Source organism: Ciconia boyciana, chromosome 1, assembly GCF_034638445.1.
Source record: "Ciconia boyciana chromosome 1, ASM3463844v1, whole genome shotgun sequence".
NCBI lineage: Eukaryota > Metazoa > Chordata > Aves > Ciconiiformes > Ciconiidae > Ciconia > Ciconia boyciana.
The window spans coordinates 145,456,252-145,472,791 of NC_132934.1; the positions used below are offsets into that span (position 1 = coordinate 145,456,252).

A 16,540-nucleotide genomic window follows, 5' to 3' on the forward strand; every position below is an offset into this window, starting at 1 on the left:
GTTGAGTTCAGAGATGCACGATGAAATCAGATCAGACTGGTTTGGGCTGTAAAGCAAGAGACTCCCTGGATAGAAACACTGGGACTGGCCTGGGGGAAGCAAAACAACCTTTCCTCTCTGTAATGGAAGACATAACCTGGAAAACAAGCTTTTGGGATTGTGTTTTTCCGGGAGACTAAAAACTAGCATGGTTGGCATTGGATGAGTAAAATAAAGGATATGTGAGGGTGAATTTCTGAGCTTAATGAAGTCAATGAAAACGTTACTGCTTGCTTTAACAAGGACAGGATTCACTCTAATTTTAAAAATAATTAACTATGCAAAATGTAATTAACAATGGATTCTAATCAGCTGCCTGTGGAAATTGTGGCTTTATTGTGACAGTTTTTAGTTGCTCCATCCTTCTTTTTTTTTCAGTTCTCTGTACTCTGAATTGCTTTTCCAACACCACCTCTGCAATTGAGCTGTGTCAGCTGTACAATATACTGTGATTCACACAAGACTGTTTTTGCAAAGAAAAATTGTCACAGGAGAAGAACTTGTTGAAATTTTGGGTGTAAGCAATATTTGTCATTTAAAATCAGGGTAAAAAAAGGCAGGGAGGGGTTAATCTAATTCTATTTAATGGAGGAATAATACAGTTTCCAAACTAGAACAGGTATGTATCACTGCCCAGTAAAGGTAGGAGTGAAATAATCTTGGAAGTGTGGATGAATGTGAAGGATATGGGCTGGAGCAGAGATATATTACAGAAAAAGATGAGAAGTAGCAGGGCTGTTACCACTGAAGGTGAGAAAGGAGCAGAAAGCCATGCATGGAGACAGAAGAACTTGTCTCATTCTCCTGAGAAAGCATGAGGAATTGATTGTAAGAGGCTTGGGTTTTTGAACATGGAAGCTGCTTCCTTTGTTTGGTTGTTTTTCTGCTTATGTAAATAGTATTTATTCAGCAATAAAAATGGCTAGTAGAAAGTGCCATTGTGACTATTTAGAAATACTAGTGTGTGTGTGAAGGAGGAGAATCCTCTTATGTCCTTACTCAGTCCTGTTTTCCCTCTGTAGAAAGCACTGGTGTGGCATAATAATATGTATTGACCAATTGGAACTGGTGGTATTCTTTGCAAATAATATAATAAAGAAATAATGGGCCTCATCATGCGCTTTTAATTGTATAAAACTGAAATTTTGGCTAAAAGTTCAGTTCAGAGAGTATTAAAATTATAAAGGCTAATTGTAGAAGTTTCTCGCTTTCTTTGGAAAAGCCTTCATCACTGAGAAGTAAGCCAGGAAACTCTTTGAGACTTGTTTTAAGCCGAGAGTGGACTGGATTTTGCATTTTGTGGATAATAATACACAAAGGCTTCCAAACTCAGTGGGTGAGCTCAACACAAATGGCTCTTGAAAAAAATTACAAACAAAAAAGGCCTTGTCTGGCAGTGAACACTTAGGCACTGCTCTTACAGAGATGGTTTTGTGTCCCATTCGCATGCATGACAATTACTGATATTCACTAATGAGGGAAAAAAAAGCCCCACATTCCACTGATGTTATAACTAGAATGGATTCCCTAGAGCTCACACATTTAAAATAATTATTAATTAGTAAAAATTTCATGCTTATACCTAGAAGGCCTGCACGTAGGATTAGATACTATTTTTATGTAAACATATACTTGCTTATTTTTGGTCCTTTTTGATTAAGAAAACATTCATTCTCACCACTTGTTCGTTGGCTCTTAAGGTTTTGGATTTAGTTACTTGAGAATGCAATTGCCTCAATTTTTGAGACTGACCTTGTCAATACTTATGATCCCATTGTCACAAGTGAAATAAAAAGAAATATGGTGCTGCCCAGATTATCCAAAGATACTTCTCTTCCTTCTGCCTGTTCTGCTTTAGATTATTGTGATAGTTTTATTCAATTAGTGTCTGTTCTTCCCCATCTCCTTAGGCCTGCCTGACAGTGCTACAAATTGGCACTGCACAGAGGTGAGGGGAAGGCATAATTCATGCTACCAATGCTACGTTCTTCAGCCTTTCGTGGTTTACACGGATCCCACGTGCACCACCATCCTTCTTTTCCTCTTACATCCTGCACCTCTACAGCACTGCTTCTCTTGTAGAAGCTGGTATGGCTTCTCCGCCACATTTACAACAAAAGAGAGGTCTCCTGCCCAGAGCCAGACATTTTTAGAGCACTCTGTATTGTTTATAGGTGCTCTAAGAGGTGGGCCAGAAAATGTGACCCCTTGGTTTTAGTGCGCCTTTCATTCTGATGCATTTATTTTTTGCTTTAATCTATAATAATAGTGATTTGACGATATGCCTAGAAGTGGATACATGTAACTGATTGACTGTGTCTGTCCATGGAAACTAGATTTTTCCATGTCCAGCCATTTCTCTGGAGGAAGCAAGAAAGATGTGCGAGGGTTTGGCAGACTTGAAGTGAAAGCAGAGAGCTGAAGTTACTTCCACCTCACTAGCAGTCTGCCCTGCAGCTCCTGAGGATGTCAGTGTCTCTAAGGCAGGAACACCAGATCCACTCAACGATTTTCTTGGGTGTAAAGTAGGTTACTTTAGCAAGCTGGGGCACAAAGGATGATGGCTGGAGAGCTGATTGCAAGATCATATAACACTGCTTTAAGATGGAAATATGCATCACAAGAGTGGACCACAAGGCTTGGTGTGGTAACACTTAAACTGTTTGGCTTGAACTTGCCTTCCGAAGTTTGTCAGACCCATATATCACCTTTACTACGTTGGTCAGTCTGAAGTGAAACAACATGCCATTGTTACTTAAATAACAGCAGAATAACAGTTATTGATGCAAATACTGTGTATAGAGATAAACTTCAGGTTTCAGAGTCTTTGAATTTTCTGATTATTTGTAAAAATAAAATTATTTTTAATAATGTTATCAAAGCACTTATTCATGTTGCTCTACCAGACATACTTTTCCCCCTGGAAAATTTGGTGGGTACATATTTTTATAAATGAGAATGCCATTTGAGATTGCACCATGCTATTACAGTGCATTTCAAATGCAAAAAAAAATTATTCATCAGAAGTGAAATCTAAATCTGGAAATACAAAATAATCCATAAATTCTTCAGAAGTATCTCTAGCTTTGAATTTCCATGGTTACTGCACCCAAATACGTTTTGATTTTTGTTGAAGCAAGTGCGTACCCGCTAATTGGGCTAGTGATTCAAGTCTAACAAGTTAGCTAGTTGTGCACTCTTCAAATTATTCACATCAAGAGTGCCAGCAAAAGGCTATTGCCATTTGTGATTTAATAAAAGTAAGAAAACTCTCTGAAATAAATGCAGATTGTCTAAAGATACTCTTCTTGGAAAGCCAAACAAAAAATGGCAGTGAATGTTGCACATGCAAAGTACCTCATTTAGATCTGACTTGCAAATCACTTAAGCAAGCAGTAGGCACAGTCAGTGGGCACTGTGGTTTCAACCAAGTTTTACTAATTCCTTCTGGTTTGGGCTCCATACATTGCAAACTGTTTTTTATTCCTACTTGGAATATGACAATATGACTATTTTCATGGAATCATCATGGAATCATGGAATGGTTTGGGCTGGAAGGGACCTTTAAAGATTATCTAGTTCCAATCCCCCTGCCATGGGCAGGGACATCTTTCACTAGATGAGGTTGCTCAAAGCCCCACCCAACCTGACCTTGAACATTTCCCATGATGGGGCATGCACAACTTCTCTGGGCAACCTGTTCCAGTGTTATTTTCTTATATTTCCAATCCACTAGGTAAGAAGGGATGAAAATATTTTCCATGCTGGTGTGCTAGTTCTTGCTTAGCCATGGACTAGACAGAATAGACACAACGTGATATGCATGACAAAACTTCCAGTTCCCTCATGTTAAACTTAAAGCTTTTGACATGTAGGCATTTGGGCAGATTTTTCAATCTGGAAACTGGAAACTACTTTTGGTTTTGAAGGTTCATATTTTAAAGTGTCAGGGAGTAACTTGAGGAAATGGGGTGTTTCAATCTTTTTATCCTTGATCTATCTTGTTCCAAGAGAGGTCTGTAGTAAGCGATAGGCTAAGCGGTTAGGTCATGGTTGCACTTGTTACTTTGAAAATGAACCCAGAATCAAATTCACTGCTTTTTATTACAATGCTCCTTAAATAATAATAACTAGATGTTGTGTACCTTTGCCTAAATGCCAGCAAATGGTCTCAGTTCTGTTAGAATTTCATTGACATTCAGTCTGTGGCTTCACGTTGGCCAAAGCCAATCACGGTCCCATCTGCCAAGCCTTGCTCCTACTTTCCTAATTCCTCAGCGGCCGGGCAACTGGAGTTTAATTATTGTGAGAAACTTTACTTTTGGTTAATTTTAATTTCATACTAGTGATATATTTCATCTTTCAGGCTGTTTCTGCCATTTTGTTTGCCTCTGAACTACTCACGATTGACCTTTCTGCTCTGAAATATTTAAAAGCTTCTTCTCTTAGAAATTAACTTAACAGTACAGTTTGCGGATGGTCCCTAAAGTGACTTAAAAAAAAACCCCAAACCCTCTTTTTTTAACCTCTGCATCCTACCTAAAAGGAGACTTTGTTTTGTTATTATCGGCTTGATTTCAGCCCCATCCGTGAGGGAGACCGCCGCCCCCGCCCGCCCCTCAGGCCGGCCGGCCCAGCCCCCTGCGCCGCTCCCCTCTCCGCTGCGGCCCGTTCGGGACAGGATGTCCCGCCTCCCCCTCCTCTCCTGATTGGCCGAGAGCTTTGCTGGCGTACAGGGGGCTGAGCCGCGAATTGGCCGAGTTTCCCCTGCCTCCAGCACCGAGGGAGGGAGGGACCGGCGAGCGGCTCTGCCGGCGGAGAGGGGGGCGGGCGGGCGAGGGGAGGAGGGGCGAGGATTACCCGGGGCCGAGCGGGCGGCGGTAGAGCGAGGCAAGGCAAGAGGCGAGGAGCCGCCGCCGCCGCCGCCGCCGTCGTCGTCACGGCTGGCCGGCCGGTAAGTGTGAGGAAGCCTGGCGCGCGCCCCGACGCCTCCATCTGGCTCGGCGGGGGGGGGGGGAGGGGGGGCAGAGGGCGGGAGCACCCCCCCGCCCCGCCCCGTGGAGCTGGTCGCGGGGGGGTGGGAGGGGTGGGCGCCAGCGCGCTCGGCCTCGGTCTGGCGGCGCGGGGAAAGGGGCCTGCCCTCTCAGCCCCGCGGGAGGGGCGGCGCGGCGCGGCGCAGACCCCGCGCCGTGTGCAGCGACCCCTGTCCGGGCGGGGTCTGCACCCGCCCCTCCCGGCCGGGCCCTGTCAGGCGTCCGAGGCCCTGGCGGCCCCCGCCCCGCGGCCCTCTCCCCTGGGCTGGCCGAGGTGGGTTAAAGCCGCGGGTGGTGATCGTAACGGGCGGTGACAGCGGGCCGTGAGGGCGGGGGGGATGCTCCTGGGAGAGGGGGTCGTGCGGCGAGGGGGAGCCCCCGGGCCTCGGCTGCCGCCGGAGGCTACGGGGAGGAGGGGGTGCGGGTGACCCTGATAATCGCTTTATGTTGGCCTGCGGCTTGCGTAATCTGCCATCAATTATTTATTTCATGCACCACTTATGGGTCCGAGGGGCAGCGTTAGGCCTCCGATGTGCAGCAGAAGGCAGGCTTCCTTCCACAAATGTTACAGGGAAGGGAAGTGGGGTTTTTTGGGTTCAAACAGTTTTCTTCATGTGTGTTCCTCTCCCTCTGCAATTTCGGGGGTTATGAATGAGGGAGGTCCTTATTTACCATAAATTTTTAGAGATCAAGTAGAAGCCGTCCTAGTCTGAGCAAAAATAACCTTATGTGGTTTATTTCATGTGCTAGATTGTTATTTTCTCATTCTGTGGCAGGTTGGGCTGCTCAGCCAGCCTGGAGAGAAGGCTGGAGAGGGAACCATGTCTTCTGAATCTTTTTGTCTGGCTGCCCAAGCTAGGTTTGACTCCAAATGGTTGAAGACAGACTTACAGGTAAGGAGTTACATAGTTGTATTGCATCGTGACCTTTCAGGTGCAGATCAAGGATGCTTTTAGTCTAAATAGCTGACAAACAGAAGACTGCAGCATTGCTCTTGAGATAGATGTATAGGTTTTTTTGACTATGCTGATTTCAAACTGATCTTGAAGAAACACTAACTCATTTTGAGCTGCAAATAGATCTGTATCGTCAGTCCAGTCCCTTCGGCTGAGAAACAAGCTGGACTACATGTGTGTTATCTTTGCAGAGTGTCAAAGCACATAGCAGAGTGTGTAGCATTACTGCTAGTATGTATGAGTATAGCAGAGTATAGCTAGTATAGCAGAGTATGTAGCATTACTATAAATTCTTCATTTAGGCTGTTGGTAAATTTCTTGCCTGCATATAAGCTAGCAGCTTTAATGCACAAGAGAACTGATGCGAAAGGCGATGGAAATCTAATTTATATTTTGAAGAATTCAGATTAGCTTTTACTGTAGTTGTTTGTATAACGGATGTCGGCTTCCTTTAAATGTTGTCCTTTTTGAAGGGACTTAATTTTTTGTTAAAGATATGTGGTTGAAATGGAACTGTTTTTTGTTGAAATGTGCTGGTGTTTGGTGAAAGTTTTCTTTTGTCTTAGAAGATGATCTGTTGATTTATCGAAGTTGCATGATACAGGGATGAGGATACTATTGTGTCTTCCCAATTCAGGTTTGAAAATTAAGTGGAAAATATAGAGAAGTAGAGTGGTTTGGGTCAGTTACGTTTGTTTCAGATGAAATGGGTAACTAGAGTAAGTCCTTGTCTTGCCCGTCTTCTTCCTTCCCTGAGATGTTGCGTATAGATACCTTACTTAGAATAACCTTTCCAAGTTTCTGCTCAAAACTCTGAAATTCTTGTTGAGATGGGCCAGCCAATGCTATTCCTTTGTTGCAGATTAATAATAAAAAATTTTAAAAATTGCATCCTGAGTGACTTCACCCAAAATTACATGCTGATCATCCGAATCGTTGAGTTCAGCTGTTCTTGTGGTTAGACAAGGATTTTTCCCCAAGCAGTTGTGACTCAAAAGCAGCCTTTCTCCAATATTTTACATCAGACAAGCTAAAACGGGATCAGAAGTGGCAGATAGAGCCTTAGAGGTTACATTATTTAGTAGGTCTTGTATGTAAATGCTATAAAATAACAGGGCTTGCTTTTGATTTGGCTAGATTAGTTCTATTTTCATCTTTTATTCTTACCGAAGTAAAAGTTTTGATCCAAAGTTACATGTTTTGGCTAATGTGGTAAATAAACGTAGTAGAAAACAATTTGAAGATAAGCATATTAAGAAATACAGAAATATTTTTGTGTTCCCTGGAAGCTGGCTTCTAGATTACAAATATGTTTCTTCCATGTTTGTAGAACAGAGGAAAATTTTAGCTGAAAAAGTGGCAATCTCTGTTTGTAACAGCTGCTGACTATGCATTGCCTGTTTTTCTTCTGTATTATATGGGATGAAAAATGTGACTGTTCATGTGATTTGTCAGATTTTTCCTCTCATTTGTAGCGCCTTTTTTTCTACATCCCTTTTTTCTGTTTATGTAAACTTTTGACAGGAGGCTTTCAGTTGCCATCCAAACTTTAAGGATTATTTTCAGCTGAGTGTGTATAAAAGCAATTAAATATTTGTCTTTTATGAGATTGTTGTGTAGTTAATGTGTTGTAATAATTCCTTTTAATAATAAAAATCTTAATTTGTAACAAATTTCTGTGAATAAGCTCTCTTATTTATAAGAGTTCTTTATGAGTAATAACAAGTTAGACTCTAATTGCCAGCGTGCTCCCTTTGTTTTCTTCCAATCATGCTGTAGTCAAAATAATGAGATTAATGAAATAAGAGAACAGTAATCATTTGTGATCTGCTGGACCAAACATCACTTCCCTGGAATCTGAAGACTAGCCAGGCCTCCTGGGTATAATATAATTTTCTTATTAGGTTAACTGTTTTTGGTATTACACAGGTCCTCATCACAGAATTCTGTCTGGCTGTATGTGTTCAGTCTTTTAAAAAATGTGCATGTGAATCTTGAATTGCTCCTTTTTTATGTATTAAATGGGAGATGTCTTCTTTCAAGTAAAGGGGTTTTTGGGCTCTGGGGAATTTTTCTATTGCGTGATTGACTGTTTTAGCTACTGGTTGACTAGCATGACCTAGCTGCATGTGAAATTTCTTTATAGGTATAAATCCTATCTCTTAATCCTTTAAGTTCTATGTCTACTGAATATGCTGATTTCCTACTGTGTATGTTTTTACTGGCTAACTACAGAAGGGCCTTATTGGTGTTCAAGAGACTGTCAACAGGAATTGAAAAGATGAGCGTAGTACCTAGGAGAGGTTTGAAGAAAGACACACTAATTTATGTGAATTAATCAAGCTGACTATAAATTATTGTTTGGAATTAGACCCTGACACTCTTCTCTTTGCAGCTAGTTTTTTAACTTTTCACTGTACAGCAGTCCAAGAATGGGTAGGTGAAAGTCCTTGGAGAAACAGAATTATGCTGGGGAATTCTTACCTTAGGAGATATACAGAGATTGGATAGTCTTTAAAACTAACTTTTTTTTGTTTTTAAATGAAGTTCTGTGCTGCTGCAAAATTTGGGGACTATAGCTAGAATTGGAAGTGAATTGTTTCATTTGGTGGGCTAGTAGTCTCCAAAGTCTGACTTGCCCCCCCTTTTTTTTTTTGTCACTGTTACCAGAGAGTTTGCTCTTCAGACTTGATGGCTGTGGCAGTTATTGTGGATTAAGCCAGTGAAATCTCTCTGAAAATCATCGGATTCTTTTTTGCTTTAGCTCAAGACGGTGTTGCATTAATAATGTAATACACGATATTATAATACTATGTGCATTAATAAGTCTATAATACAGTGATATTAATATAAGAAAAGAATGACATGTGAATTTTAGCATGGACTGTGTTTAATCACTTGTGCCTGCCACTGTTCCAGCTGGCATCCAGGCCAAATTTAAATGTTCTTACTCAGTTTTGGGATGTTACTCTTAAGAGACAAAGCCAGCGTGATGTAGTATATTATTACTGTTCTTAAGAGAATATCAAAGACACAAGCCCCTTTGTAAATAGCAGTGAGCCTCTGGCCTGCAGGATTAACTGAAGTGGTGTGAAATGTTAATGGAACTACGTCTTGACAATATGTTTTTTGCTTATATTAATTTATTTGAAACTAAGCAATATTATTATAGGAAGCCAAAATGCTCTACAAAGACCCAAGTGCACCCTATAACTATTCCCTGTCTTTTTACTAACTTTGTAATTATTGACCTATTATTGTGTGATTTACAGCTGCTAGTATAATTTTGAACTGATTAGAAACATTTCTTTTATTAAAAATCTAAATTTCCCGGTGGAGCAAAATTAAGATATTCTGTGTTGTCTGAAAAAACACAAAATGTTATAGCAGCTGAAAAATCAGGATAGTTCAGCTCAATATGAGGTAACATCAGTACTACAATATGTTCTTATATTACATATATCAAAAATATGTGTATAACATCACCATTAATAAAATAATCCCATGAAGTTATAAAACAGGTGGATTTTAGTACAGGCGACTTTTTCATGGGTCACGTTTAATGTAGTTGCTAGAAAGGTTAGCGTATCACTTAAATTTCCAATTTATTTTTTTAGATTTGAATTAATACATTTAAAAACACCTACCTATTTATGTCTATTACTAGTAGAAACCATCGCATTTATGGCAAAATCTGTGTATAATGGGAGATTGTGTTTTCATGGCTGTTTCTAAGGAAGACATCCCTTTTTTTTTTTTTTAAAAAAAGGAAAATATAAAAAATATACAAACAGAAGGGAAGATTAAAATCATTTACTTAAACCTAGATACCCAGTTTGCTGAATCAAGCTGTGCTTAAAATAATGCTGATTAAATAGATGTACTGTAGTACTAATTTATAACCTTATGCAGAGAACTTTAATTAGTGGTGGCTGAATAACGAAAAACTAGAATTGCTGTCAGCTAATGGGATGCCTGTGTGTGTTCGAATGGTGTTTAATTAGTCTGCTTATTCTGGATCCTGTGGAGAACTATTGTGCTTAATAGCAGGGGTTAGAGGTGAAAAACTTGAATTTTCCTGTAGTGTGGAAAAATACTTTAGGCAACAGTCAAGGTGCAAGAGCTGTCTACAAGAGGAATAGGATGCATTTTTATAGGTTTTCATTGAGTTCACGGCTAGCAGGCTGTTTCTGTCATTTTTTGCCACAGAGATGAGAGTAAGCTTTTTAAAATGAAACAGCCACCTGTAAGAGTTGCATTGGTCTGAAATCTTTTTACCTTCCCTTCAGAGTTACACTCAGCATTTTGATTTTCATGAAAATCCCACTCTTCCAGCATCTAGATCAGTGTCTTCGCTTGTAAGAAGATAGTGTAAATAAATCATGTCTTGACTATTAAAGGCAAGAAGTTAGTGAAAGTTGCTTTCTCTATTTTGTTGTTTTCCTGTTAATTTTCTTCGTAGTTCTGGTTTCCTGATCAAAAAATGAAGGACTTGTGTGGAAGTTCTTATTGCAACTGCAAATGAGAACTCCTGCATTTTTAAAGGAAGTGAAGTTTGCAGTAGGGATTTTTTTAATTATTTAAAAAAATGAAGTAATGCTGTCCCTCCAAAGTAAGTGATTTCCAGAGGGAGGGGTGAGGACCATATGTGGATTGATAGGTTAGAGAAATTAAATTTAATGCTTATGCAAATATTTGGGCTCAAACAGAACTACTGTTCTGCAAAGGGAGAAAGTTAGAGAATTTCTCTTCTAAGTTTGAGGGAATTGCATAGTTTTTCTTTGCATATGACCATTAACCATTAATAAACTTTTGCAACAAATGGAAGACCAGTAGACTGTTATTACGGGGACATTTCTAGTTTAACCCCAAATGTGTTACAGTAATGTGGGGAACTTTTCTGTCTTTGCTATCAGAGCTTGAGAGTGGTATGTTTAGATCTAATGATGTTTCACTGTGCTTTGCATTGGTGTGATAAGCAGCTGTGGTTTCAGGGCATGCTTCAGCAGGGAAGGAAGGAAGCTAGGACAAACTACTGAAGAAGATGACAATGAAAAAGGAAACACATTGAATGGATTCAAAAAAGCGAAAACAACAGAGAGACTTGGGAAAGGACTTGCTGTTCTGTGATTTTCTTCATCATTACTGGGCTGAAAAAGTTTTTTTTTTTTTAAAAATCTATTTCTAAAGAAAAATGTTTTTTAATGTAGTCTTTAAAATACAGCCAATGGCTAGTGCATAAGTAACTGAATGGAAGAACAGATCCTCCCCCCCCCCCCCCCCCCCCGGCAATTCTGAGGTGAAGATTATTTAAAGTAGCTTATATTCTAAATCCATATTGACATTTTGTGATTATGAAGTCACTTTCTTGAATTTCCAGTGCAGTTATATAATCAGGAATCCTACCTGAATCAATCCTTGTCCTTTTGTGTCATTTTCTTTTCCTGGCTTCATTTTTCTGGAGCTCGAGTTCACTTTTATGGAGGCTTCTATGCTTTCTGCAGGAAAGTTTATGAAACCACATCAAGAACATGGTCTGCTGTACCACGTGGAGTAAGCTTTGTCTGACTTAAAACAGATGATTTTAGAACAAAAGCACAGCTGATGATTATTCTTAAAATAACTTATTAAAAGCAAAATTGTAGTGGTGCTTTGAGAATTCTCAGAAGCTTGGCCAGTTATGGTTGCAAGATTTAATTTTCTTGAAGTGTAAGGAAATGTTAATGCCAATGCCTTATTCTCTAGAGTTGATGGGGATGGACGGGAATTTCACTGCCAGCCCTGTTGGAGGATGGCAGCAGCATATGCCAGCAACCAAACTAGATATCCCTTTGACTTAATTAAATGTTGTACCAGACAGAATAAATTACAGTTTAACTGCAGAGATAAGATTAGTAAAAGATTAGAGTGGGGGCTGCCCAGTTTGCAGTACAGTAGAAGTTCACTTTGAAGTCTGCTTAGGCACTTGCTTTTTTGGCTTGGGATAAACGAGCAGGGCTGAGACTTAGGTCTATGTGGGAAGTATGAATTTGGTGAGATACACGCCTTGCAACTGCAGAGATCAAGACGTCATCTGGGGATGAGAATGTGTAACAAATGGTGGAAGTGGCTTGGGGTGTATGAAGGTGAGGTGCGTAGGGAATGAGGATATGTGGCTGTGGTCTTATCTGAGAGGAGGTCGGGACATGCCATGGAAAGAACAAGGGAAATTTTGGGCATGGGGAATGGCACTTGATTTGGTGGAATGAGTAGGAGGATTAAGAACACAGGCCAAGGTTGTAAGACAGTGGATAGTGGTGATGGAGCATGGAGCTGCTGTTGTGTCAGTCTTGGGAAGGCAGCGTGTAGGTGGTGGAGCAAGCAGCGACTTGGGGTCCTTGTGGGGTTTTTACAGAGTGTACATCTCTGACACTGTTGCTAGTTGCAAAAGTTCAGTGAAAACTTAATTATTCTTAATTTGTTACCTTGCTGAGTTTGTCAAGTTCATCCCTTTAAACATTCACAAATTAAGTTACTAAATTATTAGAGGCAAAGATGTCCGCATAAATAAAGCAATCTAGAGAGAGAGTATTAGACTTAACAAAACACAGGTAGGTACTCTTGTACTTGCAACCCCAGTATGTCAGAAACAATGAAGACACCAAATATGTTTTCCTTCTCTGGAACTGCACCATCAATTGCCTTGTGAACTTTCTTTAAAGAATTGAGTGGAAGAAGAGCCATGTTTTTGAAGAAGGGTCGTATTTTTTGGAAAACAGAAACCAAAGAGAGATGTTTTCCAAATTTGTTCTGAACAAAGTTCTAGTTCTCTTGTCTCAGCACTTCGGTGTGTTGATAGACTTCTTACAAATGACTGAATGCAAGAATTGGTGGGAGCAAAGAAGAAAGTAGTATGAACTTGTGCTGGCTAAGATAGTCTTAAAACACTGTAGAAAGAAAGAAAAGCAGGATTGTGTAGTCAAAGCAGATATTTGACTTTCCTACCATACAGTTGACTTACTGTTATCTTCAGCTGCTGTTTTCACAGAATCGCAAATGGTTGAGGTTGGAAAGTACCTCTGGAGGTCATCTGGTCCAACCCCCCTGCGCAAGCAGGGCCACTTAGAGCCAGTTGCCCAGGACCATGTCCAGACAGCCTTTGAATATCTCCAAGGATGGAGACTCCACAGCCTCCCTGGGCAACCTGTGCCAGTGCTTGGTCACCCTCACAGTGAATAACTGTTTCCTTATGGTCAGAGGGGAACCTCCTGAGTTTCAGTTTGTGCCCATTGCCTCTGGGCACCACTGAGCAAAGCCTGGCTCCATGTTCTTTACACCTTCCCTTCGGGTATTTATATACATTCATGAGTTCCCCCCGAGCCTTTTCTTCCTGAGGCTAAACAGTCATAGCTCTCAGCCTTTCTTCATAGGAGAGATGCTCCAGTCCCTTAATCATCTTCGTGGCCCTTGATTGTACTCTCTCCAGTATGTCCATGTCTCTTGTACTGCGGAACCCAGAACTGGACCCAGTACTCCAGGTGTGGCCTCACCAGTGCTGAGGGGAAGGATCACCTCCCTTGACCTGCTGGCAATACTCCTAATGCAACCCATTAACCTTCTCTGTGGCAAGGTCTCATTGCTGGCTCGTGTTCAACTTGGTGCCCACCAGGACCTGCAGCTTCTTTTCTGCAAAACTGCTTTCCAGCTGGATGGCTCCTAGCATGTACTGGTGCCTGGGGTTGTTCCTTCCTGGGTGCAGGACTTTGCACTTCTTGTTGAACCTCATGAGGTTCTTGTCAGCCCATTTCTCCAGCCTGTCGAGGTCCCTCTGGATGGCAGCATGACCCTCTGGCATATTAGCCACTCTTCCCCGTTTCTGTTGGTTAAGTGAAATATTTCTATTAAGAGGGTTGTGAAACTTCTGTTATGGTTATAGAATTTTGGGATGAAAATAGAATTGCTTGAATAATTTATCACTTAAAAACTCAGACCTTTCACTTTTGATTATCATAGTGGCAATTCGCTGTTTAATATGTCTGCTGAACATTGAGTAGATTAATAGTGAACTTGTTACCGTGGGAATTGTGTTGTCCTCAGTTATGACAGATGAATTGGTTGTAAATACTGTTTCCTAATTGTCCTTTTGATTATTACCACAAAAAAAGTCCAGTGTTCCTTTACTTTGAAATGTGTCTCCTTTTCCCCCTCCCCCAACACATATACCACTGGCAAAGCATTAACTACAACCTGAATAAAAGCAAAATTGTTTATCTGAAGGCTGCTTATGGTATAAGCTTCCACATGACGTATTTGGAGAAGGAGGGGGAACTCTCTCTGACCTATAAGCTTGGTCGTTGCTCTATCTTTATGCACCATACCAAGAAAATGACTTTGATAAGAATTTGAATGCCAAACCCAAGGCAGAAGAAATTTTGTTTACTTTTTCAGTTTTTAGTTGCTTGAAGGACTTGAGTGAACTTTGTGCCATGTGGAAGGATTAGAGGTTAAAACAGAGAAAACAATTCTTGATTCTGTTTTACAGCAATGCTTACAAAAGTAGTAAGTTTTCTGAAATAAACCAGTGCTGCATTATGAAGAACCTTGAATTCAAAGCCTGTAGGCCTTCAGATTGTAAGCTTAAGGGCTGTGAGAGTCATTTTTCATACCAAGGGGATCTGAGAATATAAAATAAAATGTATGAAAAGACAGTTTATCAAACAAACATCTTAACATTGTGAAAATCATAATTTATTATGCAGCCCATCTGGAGAGTTGCCTCACTATTTTTCAAGCTTGTATTTTAGCATAGGTTAGCATTCAACAGGTGAATGTTTAAAAAAAAAAAATAAATCTTCTATCACATATGAGCCAAAAATAGTAAACAGTTGTGTTTAGCTATTTTTGCAGGAAAACAATTGTGAAAAATAAATTCCTTAAGAGCCCCGCTAAAGTATATGACCACATCTGATGGAGGAGGAGGTGAACGCCATTTATTTTTGAAATATTTATAGACTGAGAACAGTGCAAGAAATTCAGTCAATGGTGAATGGTTGATCTTTTTTTTTGCATTGTTGAAATGCAACTTTACTTCAGACTATTGCAATTTTTAAAAAATTAAGCCAAATGTAAAGCTTTTAGCAAAACACAGACTGTTTGCAAAAGCTCTATGTGCTGTCTAGCTCTGAAGAACAGGGACTGTACCTTCCAGTAAAGCATGGTCACAGTGTAATTCTGGTTCTGCGCAACTGATAAATTGCAGATAAGTTGAATAATGTCTAGCTCACGCAGTGTGATTCTTTTCCCTCTTATCCCTCTGAGATCAGGAAATAGCAAGTGACAAATACATACAATATGTCAGTTCATATTTTATGCTGAAAGAAAAACGATTGAAATCATTAATATGTGTTGGAGTGAATTTCTGAAGTATGCAACGTGAAGTCAAGAAACTAATATGGTAATTTAGTGTGTTACAGTGGTGTCAAAACATGCAACTTGTCTTTAATTCTTCGTGTTAACTGAGATTAGCTGGATCAGCAAATGACTTCGCTGCTGGTGGTTGTGACTCTTGAAACCTGTAATGTTTAGTCATGAAAATATCTTCAGGAAATAGATCAAAATAAAGTATAAGCGGACTACTGTGTATAATGGTAAATGTTTACACCAGTTGTGTAAGTAGCATCTTTGTATTACTCCTCAGTTAAAACACTTTGGATTTGAATACTAGTTACATAACACAAAGATGCTTCTGAATAAGCCTTCAGTACTCTTTTTTTTTTTTTTTTTTTAAAATGTCTCCACTGCACCACTTTGGTATGCTAAAGGTATTCCGTTTTTCAATTTCATGTACTCCCCTCCTCCCTTATGCTATATGGTTGCAAATTACAGCCCGGTTATTAGGGAATTTGCTTGGGATACACCTGTTTTGCAGCATTTTTATAAAGCAGAGAACAACATCAGTAGAAGACAAGTTATCCTGGTCATTAGGATTCTTCAAAGGAGATCCAAATTGATAAATCATTAGGACACTCATGTTACAGCCGGAGCTTTCATGAGCACTTCCAGCTAGCACAGTCCTGCCATTTGTTCTATCGCAAGTACTTGTCCTGTTGCACACATAGCATATTGGGAACTGACCTGGGCTGAGGTGGCCCCTCGCTCTTCCCTCAGGTGCAGCTGGCTTTAGTCTTGTTCTGTTCCATAATCTGGTTCAGCAGATGATCACACACGTGCATTAGCCCGCACACAAGAGGAGGCATTGTAGCAGCCGGAAGGAAGAGGGAGGGCTGTGAGAGATGCTTTGCACAGCAGGACCAGTTTGAACTGGTTAAATTTGTTTATGAATCTGCCTTGATGTTGTGTGTTCTGGTTGAGTGCCCAGCTCTTAGTTGCTGGTTTGGAGAGGGGACTGTATTGACTTTCTTCATGCTTCCCCATTTTGTGACTTTATGCAGCTTGACTTTGTTCAGATAGCTTTTCCTGAAGGGAAATGGGACACCCCACCCCATGCCCCCCCCCCATTATTGCATGATGTCA

The 16,540-nt window shown here is 40.4% G+C and overlaps 1 protein-coding gene across 6 annotated transcripts in view; it reads left to right on the forward strand.

Moving 5' to 3' along the window:
- Positions 1-4,879: 4,879 nt before the first annotated feature.
- HERC2 (HECT and RLD domain containing E3 ubiquitin protein ligase 2) overlaps positions 4,880-16,540 on the forward strand; it is a 119,230-nt gene continuing 107,569 nt past the window's right edge. For 5 of the 6 annotated variants that reach the window (XR_012040342.1, XM_072849614.1, XM_072849617.1 and 2 more), the window contains exons 1-2: positions 4,880-4,993; positions 5,849-5,965. Coding sequence is in view for 5 of the 6 variants with exons in the window: in XM_072849614.1 (XP_072705715.1) it covers positions 5,894-5,965 (72 nt within the window). In the remaining variant the exon portion in view is untranslated. Of the gene's footprint in view, positions 4,994-5,216; positions 5,347-5,848; positions 5,966-16,540 lie in introns of those variants that run through there. The other variant, XM_072849615.1, reaches the window with a different exon arrangement.